At 42.7% G+C, this 21,938-nt stretch overlaps 1 protein-coding gene across 1 annotated transcript in view; it reads right to left on the bottom strand.

Moving 5' to 3' along the window:
- Positions 1–21,938, bottom strand: part of IPO11 (importin 11) — a 153,777-nt gene that overhangs the window by 111,137 nt on the left and 20,702 nt on the right. Inside the window, exons 4-7 of the mRNA XM_053300790.1 lie at positions 13,469–13,541; positions 11,579–11,782; positions 1,083–1,215; positions 86–144 (exon numbers count right to left, since the gene is read on the bottom strand). Coding sequence (XP_053156765.1) covers positions 86–144; positions 1,083–1,215; positions 11,579–11,782; positions 13,469–13,541 — 469 coding nt within the window. The remainder of the gene's footprint in view (positions 1–85; positions 145–1,082; positions 1,216–11,578; positions 11,783–13,468; positions 13,542–21,938) is intronic.

The following is a 21,938-nucleotide window of genomic DNA, read 5'->3' as shown; positions in this document are numbered from 1 at the left end:
TTGGTCTCAGTTCCAAAATGTATTTTAACTATGACAAAATAAAAAACCTAATTTAGTTGCAAAAATAAGAATGTCTGTCACTTACCATCACTTCTATGTTCCGATGGGGTTCCACAAACCCGTGAACAGTCAATTTACGAAGCACTGAAAAATGAAACAATGTTATCGCTACATAAAATTAAGAGCTGCAACCTCTTAACTTATGAGAATGTGGTTTTAAGAATTACACTCCTACAACCACTGCTGTAAAGCACTTCTATTTCTTAAAATATTAAATAAATGAGAAACTTGACACATCTGACTTTTCACCTTGTCAATACAATTCAGTATTCCAGTTATAATAAAAAGAGGACTCAATTTTTGTTTGTTTGTTTAATTTCCAGAGAGAGTGGAATGGAGTCCTTTTCATTTACTCTTCCCTTTATTAACAGAACAGAAATGCAATATACCCTTTAAACAGTTTTATCATAAGCTGCAATTCCAAATGGAATGCACAACAGTTTTGAACAAAAAGTGCTCAGAGCATCTGCAAAAATGACATTTAGCACCACAGGATTTTTTGGGAGGGTTTGTGTTATATCTCCAAAAACCTCTTTTTAAAAAATAATGTCATTTTCAACACCACATTACTTGACCAAAATAATGGAGGAGATAAATCTTCTAAGTACTTCTATAAAACCACTTTTTATATTTTGCCTTTTACAAGATTAGCTCCTCGAATTAAGACTGAAAGATCGGTTGACACAATAAACAGGCCCCCAAACAGCATAACAGTGACAGAGTCATATGGAATGTACTTTTGTTAAAAACACAAACTCTCAGATTATTCTAATGAACAATATCAAGAGAATATTAGCTGATATAGTTCTGATTTTGGTTTGATGCAAGTGGATTAGGAATCACAGGAGATTCTTTTTTCTTTTCTTTTTTAACGTTTTCTGCCAAAATGAAGTGATGATGGTGGAGCAGAGTGGAATGGAGTGTTGAAACTAAACAGCAGAAATAAATGAGTGGAAAGACTGAAAGCCATCATATTGTATACATTAACAGAGATATACGGATGTATCCATTTTGTTAGTTACCTTTCAAAGATAACAGTGTTCTTTCCAGTGAATTACTAATAGCAGTTTCATCTCTAGTACAAATCTGTTGAAGGAATGTATCTGTATGGTGATTCCACAAGGAACAGGTAAAACTATAAATTCCGGAAGCTAGCTGCAATTAAAAACAACAACACATACATACATTTATTCATTAAAGATTGATACAGATTATGCATTGAGAAAAACCCTTCTTTTTAAGGGAATGCAATGCTTGCAATCCAACTAAAGTTAGTCATGCCTAAGCTCCACTGAAAGTAATGGGATTTAAGTTAATCATGAGCTAATTTGTTCCATTGGTTTTATTGGAACTTACAGTACAATTTTATGCATATTTACTCCAAAGAAAACAGTGTCCCACTGTGGTCAATAGGCCTTGCTCCCACTTAAGGGTGCACTGGATTGCAGCATGCCATGAGTAACTTGAGCTGAATCCAAAGTGCAGAAGACTTCGCACAGACCTATAATGTATCAAGGACTGCATTACAGTACAAGAAACATGGTAAATAAGGATTATACTGGCTGTGGCTTATAAACTCCAGTGGACCATATTAAAAAGTCTTGAAAAATGACTTGCATGAATGGATCATCATCTTTGGATGTGAGGTCCCTTTTTTCATATAATGCTCTTCTTCGAAGTAAGAAATAGTCCTTCTGTTACCTGAAGTGTATCTTTGGATCGAAGCCAATGCATTCCAAGGATTTGATTTTATTTAATGGACATTTTCTAGACAGGATGTCCTTTGATTTTCATTATTCATGAGAAGAGGAGGCAGGCCAGAGACCTCACATTATCAGCTCTTATAGAGATTAACGCTGGCCTGAGAGAACATGTGGGGCAGCCTTTCTGCCACCTTCCCAAGCACTACTTGAAGTTCCTCAATGGGAATGGTTGAGCTAACTCCAGGGATTTTTGTGTGTAACTCTGTTGTTTGAGTATTTTTAAATTATAAACTGCTCAAAATGCCTTGGCAGAAAGACAATATACACATGCAGTGAATATTTGCATTATGTTTAGCTTGCAGATTTGCCTAAGCTTTGTAGTTTGGTCATGAAGCCCTGATTCAACATTAATTCATTTAATAAAATGTTTCATATTCTGACATTCCATAGTACAAATGTAGAAAAAGAAGGGGGAATCCCCACCTAATTTAAATATCAAGTTTCCCAGGGAAGAAGTCAGGATGAACAAGGGGTGGAGGGATTGTTATTATTTTATAACCTAAAAACTCATAAATGTCTGTAAACAAAAATAGCTGAAAATTATTCAGTTATTTCAAACGTCATTCAATATACAAAGTTCTATACAAGAATCAGAGGTCACATCTTCCCAAAGACCAACACAAAGCAGAAGAAAAGGGCATTTCATTATTTTGAAATTTTATTTCAATGACATTCCAATGTTCTAAATGTCCAGTGTCCATGCACTGTCCAATGTTCTAAAACAGCATGGGGGGAGGAGAGCAGGAATGAGCTGCACCTGCAGCTTGTTTACCACTGCCACCCCATGCCCAGTCTTTGCTACATGGTGAAAATTCAGAATGTAGTACAAGCTTTTTCATAAGATGAAAAAGTATTTCAAGTACAACAATCTGAAAGACACTGTGCACTAAAACTATTTTGATGACAGACACATAGCTAATCAAAATGTAAACTAATTAATTTCAGGTTTTTTCCAGAAGTTATTTAAATTATGACAGAGCATTGCTTGATGGAAACAGATGGCTGTAAATTTAAAAACATTGAGCAAGTATTTTTCAGACTTAATCCCATTTATGTTTTAAAATGCAATTATTTTTTCCGGAAAATAACTGGACTTTATTAATTCTACAAGAAAATAAGCTTAGGTGCCATATATCAAAGACTTTCCCCTGCTTCCCATGTGAGTAAAACCCATCTGTTGCCCTATATACTGGGCTCCAGACAGCTCAGTTACAAACACACACACTGAATAATTGTATACTGCAGGGGGAAAGGCATCCCCACACTAAACTTCTTATGTGGAGCACATCAGAATTAAACTCTTTTTGTGTTAAGTTTGTGTGAAGTTTTTAAGAAGTCCCATTATAGAAAATGAAGACCAGATACAAAATTGTCTCCAAATAACAGAATAGTATAATGAGCATAATGTTTATATTTGACTTTTGTGTTAATGTTTAATCTCCATTTCCACATAATCTCTACCATATATTTTATCAAAGAAGATTTTAAAAATCTACCTATAGTATGGCTCAAGGAAAACATCATGCTTAAACATGATTACTTTTCCTTTAAAATATGTAAGGGTTGCACTTGAATATCTAAGCCTGGCTAATAAGAAACTATGGCTTGTAGAAGATTGGCAAATGCAGTTAGCACTAACTAATGCATTATGGCTGAACCTGATTCATGTACATGTAACATTCCTCCTTTAAACATGTAGCTAAATCTTTACTTACTAACAATCTGTCTTACAATGATTGCTTTTCAAACTCAACATCTTCTAATTCAAGCTCTACTCAACTCATACGGCACTGAACAGGTTTGATGAGTTATCCATATACTCTGTGTACCAGACAACAAAGGCTATACAATATCTTTTTGTCATAGTTACAAACTGCACTATGGGCAACATGTGGGCCTGATGCAGATTTAACATTGTCCAATCTCTTAATCAGGGTTCCTGTCATAATCAAGGTATGAAGATGAGACCTGTTTCTCTTAACTGTGGGTAAGTAATCAAGAAAATTATCTTTGTCAAACCTTCATTTAGGAGCATAAGAAGTTGCCTTATATCAAGTCAGACCATTGGTCCGTCTAGCTCAGTATTGTCTATATAGGCTGGCAGCACCTTCCCAAGGTTTCAGGCAGGAGTCTCTTCCAACCCTACCTGGCTGGAAAGCAGCTGCTCTACCAATTAGCAATGGCCCCATCTCTAAGGGGAATATCTTACAGCAGACAGTGCTCATGTTATCTATCTATCTATCATATTTATATATAGCCCCTATGAAATATCTGGGTGGTTTACAATTAAAACTCAACAACAGTTAAAACCTTAAATCATATACAACAAATAACCATCAACAGAACTTAAAAACATTATAAACTAAAAGCCCAATAAAACTGGTGTTTCAAATATTTATTTATATAGTCACCCATCCATATGAAAACCAGGGCAGACCCTGCTTAGCAAAGGGGAGAGTTCATACTTAGAGCAATACAGTACAATACAATAACATAAGTAAAAAATTAAAAACCAGTTTGCAGACACCTTATTTTATATGCCTCTGAGCAAAAGCAAGCAATCCTATGGGTAACTTCTTCATGCCTATCTCCTAAAAAATAAACAAAGTGTTAAAATAAATAAAGTGTTCCTCAGACCAATCCAAATGTTTCTTTTGATAGGGGGTGATCTGAATGAAAAAACAGATTGCTCACCTGTAACTGATGATCTGGTAGTGATCCGTTGATATCCATTAGAATGGGTTCTGCGCCTGCACGGAAGCCTCTCGGTATCAAGTTTTGTAAGTCGAAAAGGCTTAGTCCTTGACAGGTAGTAGAGAAGTGCTCTGTGTACATCCAAGGAATGCAGAGCCTTCTCCAACGGTGTGGTCGGTGAACTGAAAAAAGTGGGAAGTACCACATCCTGATTTATATGGAAGTCAGACACAATCTTCAGTAAAAAGGTGATATCTGGTCGAAGGAGAACCTTGTCCAGGTAGAAATGGGCATAGGGGACATCCATTCGGAGCGCTGTTAGTTCACTCTCTGCGAGCAGTGGTGATAGCCACCAAGAAGGCAGTTTTCAAGGATGTTAGTTTTAATGTCGCCGAGTGCATGGGTTCAAATGGAGTCTCAGTCAGGGACAAGAGAACCAGTGAGATGCTCCACTGTTCGAGTGGTTTACAGATGGGGGGGTATAGGTTAGAAAGGCCTTTCAGGAAACTTTTACAAGACGGGTGGGAGAACAGTGTCTTGCCATCCCATCCCGGATGCTTAGATGACAATGCTGCCAGATGAACCTTGGTTGATACATTGGACAGATTCTTTGTCTTCAGGGAGATCATATACAATAAGACCTGCTGGATGGAGGCCTCCTTTGGGCAGAAAGCATGTTGGGAAGCGAAGATCACAAATCTTTTCCACTTGCTGGCATAGTTTCGCCGTGTAGACGGTTTACGCTGGTTCAGCAGGATCCTCTTTAACAGTCGATCCTCCATGCTGTTAGTTGTAGAGTCAGAATTTCTGGGTGTAGAAGATGGCCTTGTTCCTGAATCAGGAGGTCTGGATGGTTTGGAAGTCTCTGATAAGTTTTTGTAGCTCGTCTGAGTAGCTGCGGAAACCATGCCTGGCGGGGCCACCAAGGTGTGATCAGGATGCCCTTCACATGACCCAACAACAGGCGAGCTACAATTCTGCTCACAAGAGGTAGTGGGGGGGAACATTTAAGTCCAGCGCCCCGACCAATCCAGCTGGAACGCATCCCCTAGGGACAACAATTCGTGGCCCGCCCTAGAGCAAAACAGCTTGCATTTCTTGTTTTGCTCTGTAGCAAATAAGTCTATCTCTGGGACACCCCAGAGCTGGAATATGTTGTGTAAGTAAGCATTGTTCAGCTCCCACTAGTGCCTGAACTCCGTTGAGAAGGAACGGCTGAGGTTGTCTGCTAGTATGTTGTTCGCTCCTTTGATGTGGATGGCTATTGGCATAATGCTGTTTCTGATGCACCAATGCCAAATTTGAAGGCTCAGAGCACACAGAGACCTGGAGACTGTTCCCCCTTGCCTGTTTAGATAGGCTATGGCCGTCGTGTTGTCCAGCTGCAACTGTACGACCCTGCCCCGTAGCATCAGAAGGAAGGCTTTCATTGACTGAAACACCGCCAACAGCTCTAAGAAATTTATGTGTAGATGACTCTGTGAGCATGTCCAGAGGCCTTGAGTTTTGGTAGCATTGCAATGATCGCCCCAGCCCTTCAGGGATGCATCTGTCGTCACCCATACTGATGGAGCTTGTGCTTGGAACGGTACACCTCTGAGTAGGATAGCCTTCTGGGTCCACCAAGACGGTGTGCGTAGGACTGGTATGGGCACTTGCAAGAGTTTCATTGGGTCGTCTCTCAGAAGATTGAAGGAGGAGAGAAACCACATCTGCAACTTTCTCATCTTCAGACGTGTGTATCGAACAGTGGACTTGCAAGATGCCATAAGGCCCAAGAGGCATTGCACTTGGCAAGCTGGTTGTAACGGGTTGCTCTGAAAATGACGTACCAGCGATGTGATAGTTTGGGAATGGTCCTCTGGAAGGAACGCCCTTCCCAGGGTAGCATTTAGTACAGCCCCAATGTATGAGCTGACAGGTACAGGCGTGAGGTTGGATTTCTTCCAGTTGACCTGTATTCCTAGGTCCAGGAGCAGCCTTAACATATATTGTATTTGCGAATGTAACTTGCTTTCGTCCCTTGAATATAGGAGCCAATCGTCTAGATATGGGTAAAGTTTTAGCCCCTTTGTCCATAAGTGGGCCACTACCACTGCCATGCACTTTGTAAAGACATGTGGGGCAGTGCATAGTCCGAATGGTAGCACTTGGTACTCGTAAACCGCACTTCCTACAGTGAACAGAAGAAACTTCCTGAAGGATGGACGGATCCCTATGTGAAAGTAGGCATTCTTGAGGTCTAACGTTGCCAGCCACCGTTCCTGATGCAGAAGCGGTAGGATGTCCTGCAACGTTGTCATGCGATACCTCTTCACCTGGACGTATTTGTTCAGATGTCTTAAGTCCATAATTGGTCGGATCCCGCCATCCTTTTTCAGGATTTGAAAATAACGAGAGTAAAATCCCTCCCGTCTTCGTGCCCATCGCACCGGCACAATCGCTTTCTTTTGCAATAGTTCCTGCACCTCCTGGTACAAGGCTGGAGTCGCTTTTGTAAAGCGGATGCCCTGGAATCTCAGACGAGCATTGAACTCTATTGTATAACCGTACTGGATAATCTTTAGTACCCAGCGATCTGATGTTATGTGGCACCATGCCTTCGCATGACTTGCCAACCTGATGGAATTGGTGGCTAGTGGATGCGGCTGTTCGATGTTGTTGCTGTTCGCCGCTCCCAGAATCTCCCCGATGTTTAGGGGGGGTAAGCAAACTTGTGTCATTTGGTGATGCAATGGGCTGTCTTGTATTTCAAAGACGCTGCTTATTCTCCTCTGCAGGTTTTCGTTGGCCTGTGCGGAATTTTCCCTTTTGTTGATTGTTACGTTTATTATATGGCTGGTAACACTTGCGGTAGTCCCGTCTGTCCTGTTGTCTATAGGCTGGACGCGGGCGATAGAAGGATCTTTGTTTTCCCCCATAAGATGTTGAAGCTGAAGCTGAAAATGTCTTGGCGGTAAACTTCAACTTTTTCATTTTTTCCATAGTCGAGTCTGTCTCCTCCGAAAACAGGCCCTTCCCATCAAAAGGCAGCCCTTCTATTTTATCTTTCATGTCTTGCTGGAGTGCAGCCAAGCATAGCCACGCATGACATCTCAGAGTCACTGCTGTGGTGATGGATCTGGACTCCGATTCAGCCAGATGTTTGGCCGTACTTAGTTTTTGGCAGATGAGGTCTGCCGCCTTCTGAATAGTCTTGCGTAATCTATTCTTAAGCTCTTCTGGTGACAGTGGATCCAAGTCTTTTTCCAGGCTTTCCCATATACAGTAACTATACTTCACCATGCAGGCAGAGTAATTAGCTATTTTAACCAATAGGCAGGAGGTAGAGTACAGTTTTCTCCCCATAACATCCAGTTTCCTCCCCTCCTTATCAGCAGGGGTGGTATGTCTCCTCCCTGACCTTGAATTGGTGGCACAGTCAATGACCAGGGAGTTCGGGACAGGATGTTTGAACAGGTACATGTTATCCTGCTCTTGCACCCGATAAAGTCCTTCCAAACGCTTTGACGTGGGAGTAGCGGTGTGCAGCACCTGCCATGCACACTGAGCTGCATTAGAAATGATAGGTAGTAACGGTAAAACCACCGGTTGGGCTGATTGTGATTGTCGCATAAAGTTATAGACCGGGTCATCTATGGTCTTAAGTTGAGAAGAGAGGTCTAGACCTAACGCAGAAGCCATCTGCTTCACATGTGAATGGTACTGTCTGGGAATATCTGTTGGCAGTAACAAGTCTAGGAGTCTGAGTGGAAGCCATAGAAAGTGTTTTCATTGGCCTCCCAGGAATATCTCCTGATGAAGGCGGACGTACATGGAGTGGCACTGGATCTAGTTCAGCCTGACAAGCCATGGAGACGTTTGGTTGTCTCCAAGCCCTGTCCTCTAGGTAGTCATAAGCCATCCCCGGTGAGGAGGCACCTGGCAATGCGGTTTCATTTGAAGGTGTAACAGCATGGCTAAAGCCACAAGTGTGCCAAGGCGTTGAAGTTGTAAGCTACACAGAGGTCAGTAACTTTGGAACTGGGGTAGAGTCAGGTGCTTGGTCATCATCAGAACGTGGAAACCCTCTGAAAGTCGAAGGGGTAGCAGTAGTGGAGTCTAGCATCTTAAGAAGAGGGTCCAACGGAGCCGCCTCTGCATCAGAAAGATCTTCCTCATCCAAAGAGAAGGTCACAGGCACTCCAAATCGAGGAGTTATGGCAGTGATATTGGTCGGTGTATGCAAGACCGATGGTTGTTCGCCCTCTTTCGACGTTGATGGAGACCTGATCGGTGTTATGGCAGGCACCAAATCACGGGCGGAAGGTATAGCGGGTAACGATGCCGGTGCGGCCATCAGAACCGCCTCCGTCGATGCCAATAGTACTGTCGATGCCAATGTCGAGGTGGTTGGCAAGGCAGTTGTCGATATCGATGTCGAGGTGGTCGATGTCGAAGATGCTTGTCGACGCGACGGAGAAGCTTCTCTCGATATCGACGATGACGAGGTTGAGCGACAAGCCCTTGGTTTCGGCGGGACTGATTTTTCTGATATGGAAGGTGCCGTCGAGATCGAAACCACCTCCACTTCTTGAGCCGATTTCGGCGATGGCGTGGCACTCGAGGTCGACAACTTTCGAGCCTGCTTCACGGGCTTTTCGGCAGCAGCCATTTTATCACCCGGCCTCTTCAAGGGGTAGTCTCGGCAGGCATAGAGGTTTTAGACTGTGCCGAACCCAGGGTCCTCATGCCTTGTGGAGATTTTGACGAGGTGGAAGGTGCAGCCAAAACATCGTCATATAGAGCTGCCCTCAGATGAAATTCCCTGTTCCTCCTTGTCTGCTTGGAAAAAGAGTGACAAATTTTGCAGACCAAAGCTATGTGGGCTTCCCCCAAACATATCAGGTATAAAGTTGTGGCCGTCCTGGGGGGGGGGCAGTTTTGCTTTACATTTATCACAGCGTTTGAACGTTTTCTTTCCCTTAGGGGTGTCCATAGTACTCACTCCACAAAGAGTCTGTGATCTAAATCCGAGAATTAGTCTGCTCTTTTCAACGTACAAAAATTGGCAAACGGCAGTACCAAAAACAGTCCGAGGTCAAGCCAGTAATCAGTCAGTCCAAATCGTGATCAAAAGAGTAGTCAAAGTGCAGTCCAAGATCAAAACGAAGTAGTCAGTAGAACTTTTTTAATATTAGCAAGGAACCAAAACGAAGAAGCCGTAGAAATCGCGAGCGATCCCCACGGGGGTCGAAAAGGAACTGAGGTGCTTGCGCTTCCTCCCGCCTTAAATAGCCATGTGGTCACGTGGGGCGGGGCACAGGCGCTGAGAGGAGCTGTAGACTCGATACCGAGAGGCTTCCGTGCAGGCGCAGAACCCATTCAAATAGTTCAACGGATCACGATCCAGATCAGGCAGTATCATAGAAAGAGCAGTTAAACTAAGAATGGGTTAATGTTTCCACCTCAGCAGCTCCACATGGGCACATACGTTCCTCCAAGGGGATCCCTCAAAATCTGCCCTCCAACACAGGTGAAGGGAGGACATTAAAACGGGCCTGAGAGAAGACCCTTCTCAGCCTGGGTGTAGGCAAATGTGGCCTCGAGTAATTTGGAAAGCTGAGATAATTGTATCTGGGCGCAATCAGGCTAAGATCACTCTGCTTTTCTATGTCTCTTACCCTCTGTGTAATGATCTTTTTTGCCTGATCATAATTTAACGATTGTATATATTGCTCCGAGAGGCCACAATTACCCAGGGTGTCATGTATATTCCTCCTCCAAGTGGAACAGAAATCATCCACCAAAGTTAGTGAGCCTAACCCTTGGGACAGCTAGTAAGTTTAAGCCAATATAAGACCGCTTGCAGCCGGGCCTGAGCAGTTAGTCTAATAACACCTGCTTCCAAACGCAAAGCTGTGTTCGGGACGTAGCTGGGGAGTTGGACGATGTCCCGTAAGAACTTTGACTGAACAACTTCAAAAGATTGTAAGTTCCCAGCTAAAAGAATCTGGGCACCATATAGCATCTGAGCTCGAGGTTTCGCCTGATATACCCTTAGTGCTGCTGGGACGTTCTGAGCGCCTGTAGAGTAAGAAAAAATTTTAATAGCTGCAATGGATCTTTGAGTATATGCAGTCACAAACTCACGATTTGCACTCACAACTCCAGAAATTCCTCGAATGGAATATGAGGCCCAGATATTTATATGTTTTAACTTGTTGAAGGCGCCTACCATTGATTGACCATTTATTTATTTATTCATTCAGTTTTTATACCGCCCTTCCGAAATGGCTCAGGGCAGTTTACAATTAGATTTATAAGCCCTCCCACAAAAATTTGGAAACATTTGTTTGGTTTGCATCCAAAACATGCTGCAATAAATAACAAGACAATAAATAAAAACCCAAAATCATTCAGCCTGCCATTGAAAACGGAACATGACTTCTCATGTTTCCCTACAGGGCATATGGTTCTTAATGCCTAAGAAATTAGCAGCTCCCTTTGCGCTTGTGTTCAACATCAGTCATAGGGGAGCACTGTGTCAGCAGTGAAGTTAATGCTGACTATGACAATCTTTAAATCAGAGTTGAAACCACGGTTTGAAGCTAGTTTCAAATTCTGGTTTAAAACTAATTTTAGTTTTAATCATGCTGTATTGACTTGGTGTCGACATAATACTACAGAATGGATAATGCTAAAAAGTGGGGGAGGGTTTGCCAGGAGGGAACAGGAAGATGGAGACCAATCTTACCAGGCATGCCCCATCTTTCTTCATGGGCAAGAGATCAGGAAATATTACATCTGCACCAGTCCAAATTAACTTTATTAACTTGGTTTTCTGATTTTACGCTGCAAAGGAACTCATTATCAAAACAACAAATTTATCAACAGGGTGTATCAAATATAATAAAGAAATATTTTCAATTTAATGATCACTTTCCATGTTCTCAACTGGGTGCTGCTATTACACTACTTTGCTCTAAACTGTGATTATCAGAAGAATCAAAACAGAATAGAATGACTGGTATGACAAATTAGTTTGGATTTTAAAAGCATATTACAGAAATTACACTTACATCATAGAAAAGTTTTCTATCTGCTGCAAGTCGTTTGGATGCCAAAGTCTTTGTGACATGATAGAAGGTAAGCAATGCTCGATGTTGGAGAAGATCATCTTGAATTTTAACAGATTCTACAAGTGTGGGAATAAGTTCTGGCCACTGCCTAGGGCAATCCAGTCTAGCAACTTTGGCAATCAACACAGAAATCTGGGTAGCAATCTGCAAAGACAACCAAGGGAAACCCCCACAATAAGACAGAAAAGAGATATCGCTGTTTAACTGAACTAAAACCAAAACAGACTAAGGCACACTTAAACCCACTGAGTTCAATTTCAATACCCTCACATGTTTGCTGAAGTTTCAGCCAACATGTTACTGAGTTTTTCAAAGCAGACTAATTAATTAAATTCAGGAATCATGCTGTAAGGGTAAAGAACTGCACAACTAGCAAGTAGAATGCATCTTCTCTTTAGTGCTCACCTTAACCATCTAGCTTACTTTCCAGGGTATCTCTGCTCATGTGTATGCATATAAAGCAAGCATTTTGTTGAAATAGCTCTTGCTGGCTGAAATACATGTACAATACCTATCCATCCCCAGCACAGCATACCTCCAGTAGCTGTTGCAGGTGTCTGTCTTATGTTTATTTTTCAGATTGTGAGACCTTTGGGGACAGGGGGCCTTTTTATTTATATCTAGCTAGCTAGCTAGCTAGCTCTGTGTAAACAGCTTTGGGAACTTTTGTTGAAAAGCGGTATATAAATATTTGTCGTATTCATACAAAACAGTTCTGTAATTTTTTTCTAGTAATCAATGCATTTTAAAAATACTTGATATCCTTTGTTCTCACCTTATTAACACTAGTTAACTTTTTAGACTCTAAGGTATCATAAGCCCTTCATTGAAAACAGATATATAAATGATAGTAGTAATTCATTAATCTGCCTTTGGAACTTTGCACTGAACACAGGTGAACACAGAAAGCTGCTTATATGGGTTAGACCTCAGTACTGTCTACTCTGACAGGGAGTGGCTTTCTGGGGTTTCAGACAAGAGCTCCCAGCTAGCCCTAGCTGGATATGCCACAGATTGAACCTGGGACCTTTTGCATACAAATAAGATGTTCTACCACTGCCATCTGTTCTCCCATCTGCAACTGTATCCCCGTGTGAACATCAACTCGCTTATACATTTGTGTGCGCTTACATTCATACACGAACGTATGCACACACACACCCTACAACTACCACTTTCTAAAAAGCATGTCATGAATCCAGTAGAGTAGGCCATTGTCTATGAGGTCATTAGGTCAACTAAGCCAGTTAGCCTCTAAGGCAGGGCTATACAACTTTAGCCTCCAGCTGTTGCTGAATCAACTCTTATCATCCTTAGCCACAGCAGCCAACAGTCAGGGATGATCAAGCTGTAATCCAACAACTCCTAGAGGGCCAAAGTTGTGCAGTCTGCTCAAACTTTATGTTTTGGCAGAAATTCTACTGAAAAATTTAAAAGGAAGATAACAAAAATCACTTATGAATAGATGATTCCTTCAACATGCACAAGGCAGACAACTCCTATCTATGCTAATAAAATACCTACACTATTACACAAATAATACATTCCTTATAATATTTAACAAGAAATATTTTCCCCATTAAAAAAAACCCCAATTTAATTTTGATTTTAACACAACTTAAAACTACAAGAACAGATCAGTATTCACTCTAACAAGGATTCCCAGATGTTGTTGACTACAACTTCCATAATCCCCAGCCAAAGGCTAATGCAGCTGGGGATGCTGGGAGTTGTAGTGAACAACATCTGGAAATCCCTGGTAGAGGGAACAGTAGAACAGAAACATCCTTAGGAAGGGGATAATTAATAATTTTTTATGTTGCTACTAACCTGATTTACTGGCTCATTAAAATTGGCAATAAGCCCTGCACGCAATGTAGATTTCTCCTCTTCTGAAAGGGCACTGTTTAAAATATATACATACATTTATATATATATGGAACAGTGGAAGAATGAAACATACTTTCCAATAATGTTCAACTTTTTAAAACAGGGAATTAATCATTCAGGAAAGCGATATGCATTTATTGGTATTTCGGCAAAAAGATGTTTATTCCACCTTTTAGTTACAAAGGCCTCACAAGGTGGCTTCCAAAAAGGCAATGCCATAACCAACAATTAGAACACATTAAAAAGCAGTCACAAAGACACCAAAACAGCAGCAGCAGTTCAGTCACGAAGATATCTATACCAACCGCAGAAGCAGGAAGTTTTAAGATGGCTCAAGAAAGCCTCCCAAAAAGAAGCATCTTAGGAACATAGGAACCTTCCACATACTGAGTCAGACCATTGGTCCATCTAGCTCAGTACTGTCTACACAGACTGGCTTCTCCAAGGTTTCAGGCAAGAGTCTCTCTCAGCCCTGTCTTGGAAATGCCAGGAAGGGAACTTGGAATCTTCTGCATATAAGCATGTAGGTGCTCTTCCCAGAGCAGTCCCATCCCCTAAGCAATCCACTTACAGTGCTCACACATGTAGTCTCCCATTCAAATGCAAACCAGGTCAGAACCTGCTTAGTAATAGGGACAATTCATGCGTGTCACCACAAGAACAGCTCTCTTCCCTTTCAAGAGCCCCTTAAAATTTGCAAGGGAGGTAGCTTGGTGGATCTCCTCCAGGATGGCATTCCAGGGCAATGGTGCCACCAAGGAAAAAGCCCTGTTCCTGGTCCCTGCCAAACAAACCTATGACAATGAGGGGCCACAGAGCAGGACTTGAGAGACTGATCGCAATACCCAGACAGGTTAATATTGGTGCAGGCTTTCCTACAGGGAATTATACATTTATATCTATTAAAATGAATATATGATGACAGATTAACAATGACACCCTAGAGGTTTCCCCCCCTCCATTTTGTATATTTATATCCTTGTCCATATCACCATCACTTTGTAAATTTAGTCATGTCTAGAAATGGCTGCAAATACAGACAACTAATCAGAGCATTTTGAGGACTATTATTGGACTTCAGCCAAGATGACAAGGGCTCAAATCCTCACTCAGCCATAAATCTCACTGGGTATCTTTGGGCCAATCACTTTCTCTCAGTCTAACCTACCCTCACAGCATACAGAGAGGAGCGGGGGCGCTATGCATGAGCTAAAGGAAAGAGCAAGATACAAAAATGATACAGTTTGTCATGAGAGTAAATGGCATATAAACTTGGTTGGAAAATAAAGTCTAGCAGCTCAAAAATGTGGAATTAAGTGCAGCAAAGAAACGCCATATGAAAAGGTGTGAGGAATGTCCAATGTCTACAGGTTGAACCTGAAGAATTGGGAGCCAAAGGCAAGTAGCTACTGGCGCTGTTCTGCAAACACTTGCACTAAGACTTGCACAGAAATCCATGCAGTGCTCTAGACGTTGGGCTACAGCAGTTCTCATGCTCCCACTTGGGCAAGCTGCTGCACAAACCTTTGTGCAAGTGGAAGAACATTGTTAAGAGCTCGCCTTCCTTTTCTCATGCAACACTCTAGCACAAAATATAAGAGTGCTATGGGAGTGGAAACACATTAAGATTTAACACTACGATACCAAAGGAGAGTTGCCTATGTTTGGTCTGGTTTGGTTTGCTTATTTATATCTGTAAACAGAGATCCCACCCTCTATAAATCAGTAGTGAAGCCAATAAGAACATAAGAACAGCCTTGCTGGATCAGGCCCAAGGCCCATCTAGTCCAGCATCCTGTTTCACACAGTGGCCCACCAGATGCCACCGGAAGCCACAGGCAGGAGGAGTTGAGAGCATGCCCTCTCTCCTGCTGTTACTCCCCTGCAACTGGTACTCAGAGGCATCCTGCACAACTGATAAACAACTAACCCTTAAACAACTAATTTGAAGCCTATTCTCGGAAGAGAAGAAGCAGTCCTAAGAAGGTAGTATACGTTTCTTTCTTTAAAAAAAAAAAAAAATCACACACACGCCATTTCCCCCCTCAACCAAACAAACAGGAGGAGGGGAAGATTCTGTAGGGCTCTCTTTAAGAGAGAAGTCCGTATATGTGAGTGGGGTTTTTTTTTGGCCAGGGCTTGTTTTGTTGGCTGTGTGGCTTTCAGCTTTAGTTTCTCTTTTGCCTGGAGAGAGACAGTGGGAGGTGCCAGCTAGGGCTAGTCACACCTGGTGGGAGGGGCCATATTCCTGTTGAGCCTTGTTGCCTCAGTTTGAAGCCTACTCTCTACAGAAGACAAGGCAGCTAGGGAAATCAGTGAACAGGAATTAGCAAACAGGTATCATAGGAGTTTTGCATGGAGTTTAGCAGGGAAGTGTGTGGGAGAGCTTAAAACAAGCCTGTCTCAAACAGAGCCCCTCTTGATCACATGGACCCAGAGGGAAGAGACAGTAGGTACTACTCCCTCTTTCATATTCTAGGGAAAGAATGTTTAAACCGTTGAATAGCTGACAACTTCAGCTAAGACATGACTTTCAAACAACCTCTAAATACTTTAAACAGCCAATAAAATCAATCATGAAGGAAGAAACCCAGCAGGGCAGGTGTCGCTTCTCCTGTGTATTGTACAGAGTGTTGCATGTATGACTATCTGCTCAATGGGAAGAATTCATGGATGTCTGCTAGGTGCAAAGAGCTCCTGGCTCTCAGGGAACAAGTTTGTTCCCTTGAAGCAAGGGTGGCTGATCTGGAGAAGCTTGAAGAGTCACAGAGCTTTATGGACGAGACCTTCAGGGATGTGATAGAAGCATCCCACACCCAGGCTGATGGCTTTTCTGCTGTCCTAGAGAATGGAGGTCTAGAGGGAAGGAGAATATCATAAGAACAGCCCTGCTGGATCAGGCCCAAGGCCTATCTAGTCCAGCTTCCCACACAATGTGTGGCAGCTGTGAAAAAGGCCAATTCCATGCTTGGAATCATTAGGGAGGGGATTTAAAATAAACCTGCTAATATCATAATGCCCCTATATAAATCTATGGTATTGCCACATTTGGAGTACTGTGTACAGTTCCCATCACCATACTTCAAAAAGGACATTATACAACTGGAGAAGGTGCAGAAGAGGACAAGTAAGATGACTGGGGGCCTAGAGCACCTTCCTTACGAGGCAAGGCTACGACCTTTGGGGCTTTTTAGTTTGGAAAAAAAGACAACTGAGGGGAGACATGATAGAGGTCTATAAAATTAGGCACTGTGATAAATTCATGTGGAGAGAGAGAACTAGAACCAGGGGTCATCCCATAGAACTGATGGCCAAGAAATGTAGGACCAACCAAATAATTAACCTATGAAATTCTCTGCCACAAGATGTGGTGACAGCCAACAACCTGGATGGCTTTAAAAAGGGCTTAGATAAATTCATTGAGGGTAAGTCTATCAATGGCTGCTAGTCTGAAGGCTATAGGCCACCTCCTGCCTAAAATGAAAGATGCCTCTAAAGACCAGTTGCAGGGGAGTAACAGCAGGAGAGAGGGCATGCCCTCAGCTCTTGCCTGTGGGCTTCCCAGAGGGATCTGGTGGGTCACTGTGTGAAACAAGATGTTGGACTATCTAGGCCTTGGGCCTGATCGAGCAGAGCTGTTCTTAATCTGTTCAAATGTTCAAACCAGAATAAGCTGATGCTTATTAGTCCTTTGCTAGGGCAGTGTCAGTGTCAAGCCAAATCCACAACAGACTAAAAGGAATTTAAAATGAGTTTGCAATATGGAACAAAAGTAACTGTAATTAAGAAGGAAAATTCCCATTTTACATAGCTCTTTCTTTATGCTTCTCTGGATGGCAGCTAAGGGTTGCAGCCTTCAAAAAAATACCAAAGTAACTTATGAATTTAAATAGTACTGGAGAACATCTTAAAATGTTAGTATTAACAATAAAAATAAAAATAATCTGCAAAGAAGTAAGGCAAGGCTGTATACTTTCTCCTTATTTAGTCAACTTATAAGCTGAACATATACTGAGAGAAGCTGGATTGGAAGAAGATGAGCATGGTTTTAAAGTTGGAGGAAGAAACATCAATAATCTGCGCTACGCTGATGACACCACTCTGATAACTGAGAATGCGGATGATCTGCAAGCTCCAGTAATGAAAGTGAAGGAGCACAGTGAAAAAACGGGACTATGACTTAATGTAAAGAAGACTAAACTAGTGACAACGGGTATAGCAACCAGCCTCAGAATTAATAATGAAGACACTTAAGTGGTGGATAACTTCTGCCTTTTAGGATCAACCATCAACAGTAAAAGACCCAGCAGTCAAGAAATATGCTGCAGATTAGCACTTGTTAGGTTGCAATAAAGGCCTTGGAAAGGATATTTAGATGCAGTGACATATGTCTATACCTACAAAGATTAGAATCATTTGGACAATGGTTTTTCCCATGACACTCTATGGATGCGAAAGCTGGACTTTGAAGAAGCAAGATCGAAAAAGTATTAATGCTTTTGAACTTTGGTGCTGGAGAAGACTTTTGAGGATACCATGGACAGCCAGGAAAACAAACAAATGGATCACAGAACAAATCAGTCCAGAATTTTCACTTGAGGCACAAATGACCAGGCTCAAACTATCATACTTTGGACACACTGTGCGAAAACCCAGCTCCCTTGAGAAGGCCATGAGGCTGGGGAAAGTTGAAGGAGAGAGAAGAAGAGAAAAACCAGCAGCAAGGTGGATGGACTCGATTATGACAGCAATGAATGTACCACTGAGAGACCTTAAAGGGCCAAGTTGAAGACAGATCATCCTGGAGAGAATCTATCTATGTGGTCTCTAAGAGTTGACACCAACTTGACAGTACTTAATCAATCAATCAAATCTGCATCACATATAAATACCACTGTGAAAGTCTGTGGGGACTCAGGCACTTGTCAGCTGCTAGACATTTGGGACCTTTTACTCACAGTGAAAATGCACAAGATAAAGAATGGGGGAAAGATTCATTCATATGATAGGCATATTCAGATGCAATGCTTTCTAAAACACTTTTAAAATGAGGACTTATTTGGGCATATAAAAAATTGAGACTTTTTTTGAAACTGCTCATGTAATGTAATACTGACCCCTGCAGGATGATAGAAGTGCTCATTTATTTTTTCTATAAATATAAAATACACACTTTCAGAAAACTGCTTATGACTTAGCAATTTTCTTACAGTGTTGAGTATTCTTCACGTAAATAATACACATGAAGTTCTTTAAACCCAGGAAACGGACAACATAAATGCTAAGTACTATTATTATGAAAACAGTAACTGAAAAACAGGTTGCTTACCTATAACAGATGATCTGGTAGTGATTCCACGACATTCATAAAAATGGGTTCTGCACCTGCGCAGACCAGCTTCAGGTAGCCATCGCTAGGTCCTCGCAACGCCTTTAACCGCCCCTGTGTGAGCATGCAGTACCTCATATTGGCGGTTAGGCGTCTCTCTATTCAGTTTCTGGCTGAACGACATAGCCCAGTCTGAGTGTCCAAGTTTGCATGTAGTCCAGTTTCAAAGTCTAGTGTTCACCACTGTGCGCCCAAAGTGACCTTCTAGCATGCAGTCTGCAGTGGGGCCAGATGGGCGGTTTTATGAATGTCATGGAATCATTACCAGATCTTCTGTTACAGGTAAGCAACCTGTTTATCTGGACAGTGATTCCACGGCACTCATAAAAATGGGTGAGTAACGAGCTGCCAACCATGGAGGTGGGCGCTGCATGCTACTGTAACACCCTCTTTAATACCTCCCTGCTAAACTTCACCTCTGCTGCAGACCGAAGGTCCAAGGCATAATGTTTGACAAACGTGTGATCAGTTGCCCATGAAGCAGCCGAGCGGATGTCCGACATCCTAAGGCCAGCCAAATGAGCTGCCGAAGTCGTGTAGGGCCAAGTTGAATGTGCCTTAAGAGACACAGGGGCTGTCTTCCCCTGACAGTCTAATGGCCTCCACCAACCAGGCAGACAACTTTTGCCTTGAAGGCTGTTCGCCCTTGTGGCATCCTTTGATTACTAGAAATAGGTGGCAAGTTTTCCTAAAACGTTGCGTCCTCTTTAAGTAGAAGAGGAGCACTCCTCTGACATCTAAGGAATGCATCGTCTTTTCCAATGTGGATGACAGGTTCCTGAAGAAAGTTGGCAAGACAATGTCACAGTTAACATGGAGGTTGGACACAATCTTAGGCCTGAAATCCGGATCCAAGCGTATCACCACCTTGTCAGGATGTATCCTCGTATATGGCTCATCTATACGAAGAGCTCGTAATTCACTCACTCACTTTGCCGAGGTGATGGCAACCAAAAAAAGAGTCTTCAAAGTCACAAGTTTCAAGGTAGTGGTTGCCATAGGTTCAAATGGTTCTTGTGTCATAATGAAGGAGTTCACCCCCTGCCTGGGTTATCTGATCTGGTCTCTGTAGTAGTCTTCTGTAATTGAGTCTCGCCAGTCTCCGTAGTCTCGGAAACCAGGGTTGCCTTGGCCACCAAGGTGCAATGACTATTGCTTTGGTCTTGTCCTGTAGCAGTTTGGCCACCACCCTGTTCAAGAGTGGGTATGGCGGTTATAAATAGAAGACACTCTGAGTACACTGGAAGTGGAATGCATCTCCCTTGGAACCTATTCCGAGACTCATCCTTGAGCAGAATTGTGCACATTTTTTGTTGTCGGCTGTCGCAAAAAGGTCCACTACTGGCGTGGTCCACGCTTGAAAGAGCTCATCCACTAGAAGTGGGTGCAGCTCCCATTTGTGTTGATATAAAGTCTTGTCCCTGCTTAACACATCCACTAGAACGTTGTCTCAGCCCCTTATGTGAATGACCTGAAGGTGGACCCTTCTGGCAATGCACCAGTTCTAAACTTGCAGGCTTAGGTGGCAAAGTGACATGGACACCGTGCCACCTTGGTTGTTTATGTACGCCACTGCCGTAGTGTTGTCCATTTGTAACAGTAGCGTCTTGCCACATAACATGTCCTGGAATTCCTTTAGCACTTTGAACACAGCCAGAAGTTCCAGGAAGTTGATATGAAGGAGTCACTCCTGGCGATTCCAGTGTCCTGACTTCCGCTGTCCGCACAAGTGTGAGCCCCATCCGTGTTGAGATGCGTCCGTAGTAAGTGTCAGTGTAGGATTCGGAGGACAGAAGGGCATCCCCCTCATCAGATTTGTGGGCTTTGTCCACCATTGAAGGGATGCCAACACCCCCCTGGGATCAAAAGGCGCCTGTCTTGCGTGTCTGAATTTAGACTGAACCAACGAAGAAACCACGTCTGTAGTTTCCGCATACAGAGCTTTGCATACTGGACCATCGTTCTGCAGGACGCCATCAAGCCTAGCAGCACCTGGATGCACCTGGCTTTTTGCAGCTGTTCCAAGTGAAAGATGCACCATATCGCGGATGCGCTAGTACCTTTCTAAGGGTAAGAACACCCTCTGCATAGTCATGTCTAACAATGCCCCGATATAAGGCAATCTCTTGGCAGGCGTAAGGTGCGATTTCTTCTGGTTGATACGTATTCCCAGTTGTTCCAGAAGAGACGATACTGTCGTCACATGCGACAATAATTCCTTCTTCGTCTTTGCTGTCAGTAGCCAGTCGTCTAAGTATGGAAAGACAGAAATCCCTTCTACCCTGAGATAGGCAATAATCACCACCATACATTTAGTAAATACCCTTGGCGCTGTAACTAGGCCATAAGGCAGCACATTGTACTCATAGACTTGAGAACCCAGTGTAAACTGTAAAAACCTCCTGTGGTTTACTTGAATACCAATGTGGAGGTAGGCATCCTTTAAATCCAACGTTGCAATCCATCCCTCACCCAAAAGGAGAGGGAGGATCGCTTGCAATGTAATCATGCAGAATTTCCTCACATCCACATACTGGTTCAGATCTCTGAGGTCCATGATAGGGCGCATGCCGCCATCCTTTTGGGGAATTTGGAAATATCTAGAGTATAAACCACTGTGGCATCTTGACCATGGCACCGGTGAAATCGCTCCCTTCTCCAATAAGGAGTTAACCTCTTCTCTGAGAGTATAAGATTCCGGGGTATACTTGATACCCTTGAACTCTGGCCGAGTATGGAATTCAATAGCATAACCTGTATGGATTATGCACAAGACCCATCTGTCCAATGTTATGTTGCACCATGCAAAGGCATGACTTGCCAGACGGATGGTATTACTGGCTGTGTGCAAGGCGATGTTGGGCCTTGGCGTATATAAGGCAATGTTGGGCCTTGTAATGACCGATTTTCTGGTCTGTGTTTCCTGTGGGTTAGTTAAGGAAGCCCGCTGGGATCATAAATGCTGTTTATTCTGTGTGCCAGGTTTATTTTTATTCTGTTGTTCAGGTCTATTCTTATTCG

Source organism: Hemicordylus capensis, chromosome 2 (assembly GCF_027244095.1).
Source record: "Hemicordylus capensis ecotype Gifberg chromosome 2, rHemCap1.1.pri, whole genome shotgun sequence".
NCBI lineage: Eukaryota > Metazoa > Chordata > Lepidosauria > Squamata > Cordylidae > Hemicordylus > Hemicordylus capensis.
Note: the sequence above shows the minus strand (reverse complement) of the source record. Positions and strands in the feature narration are given on the sequence as shown.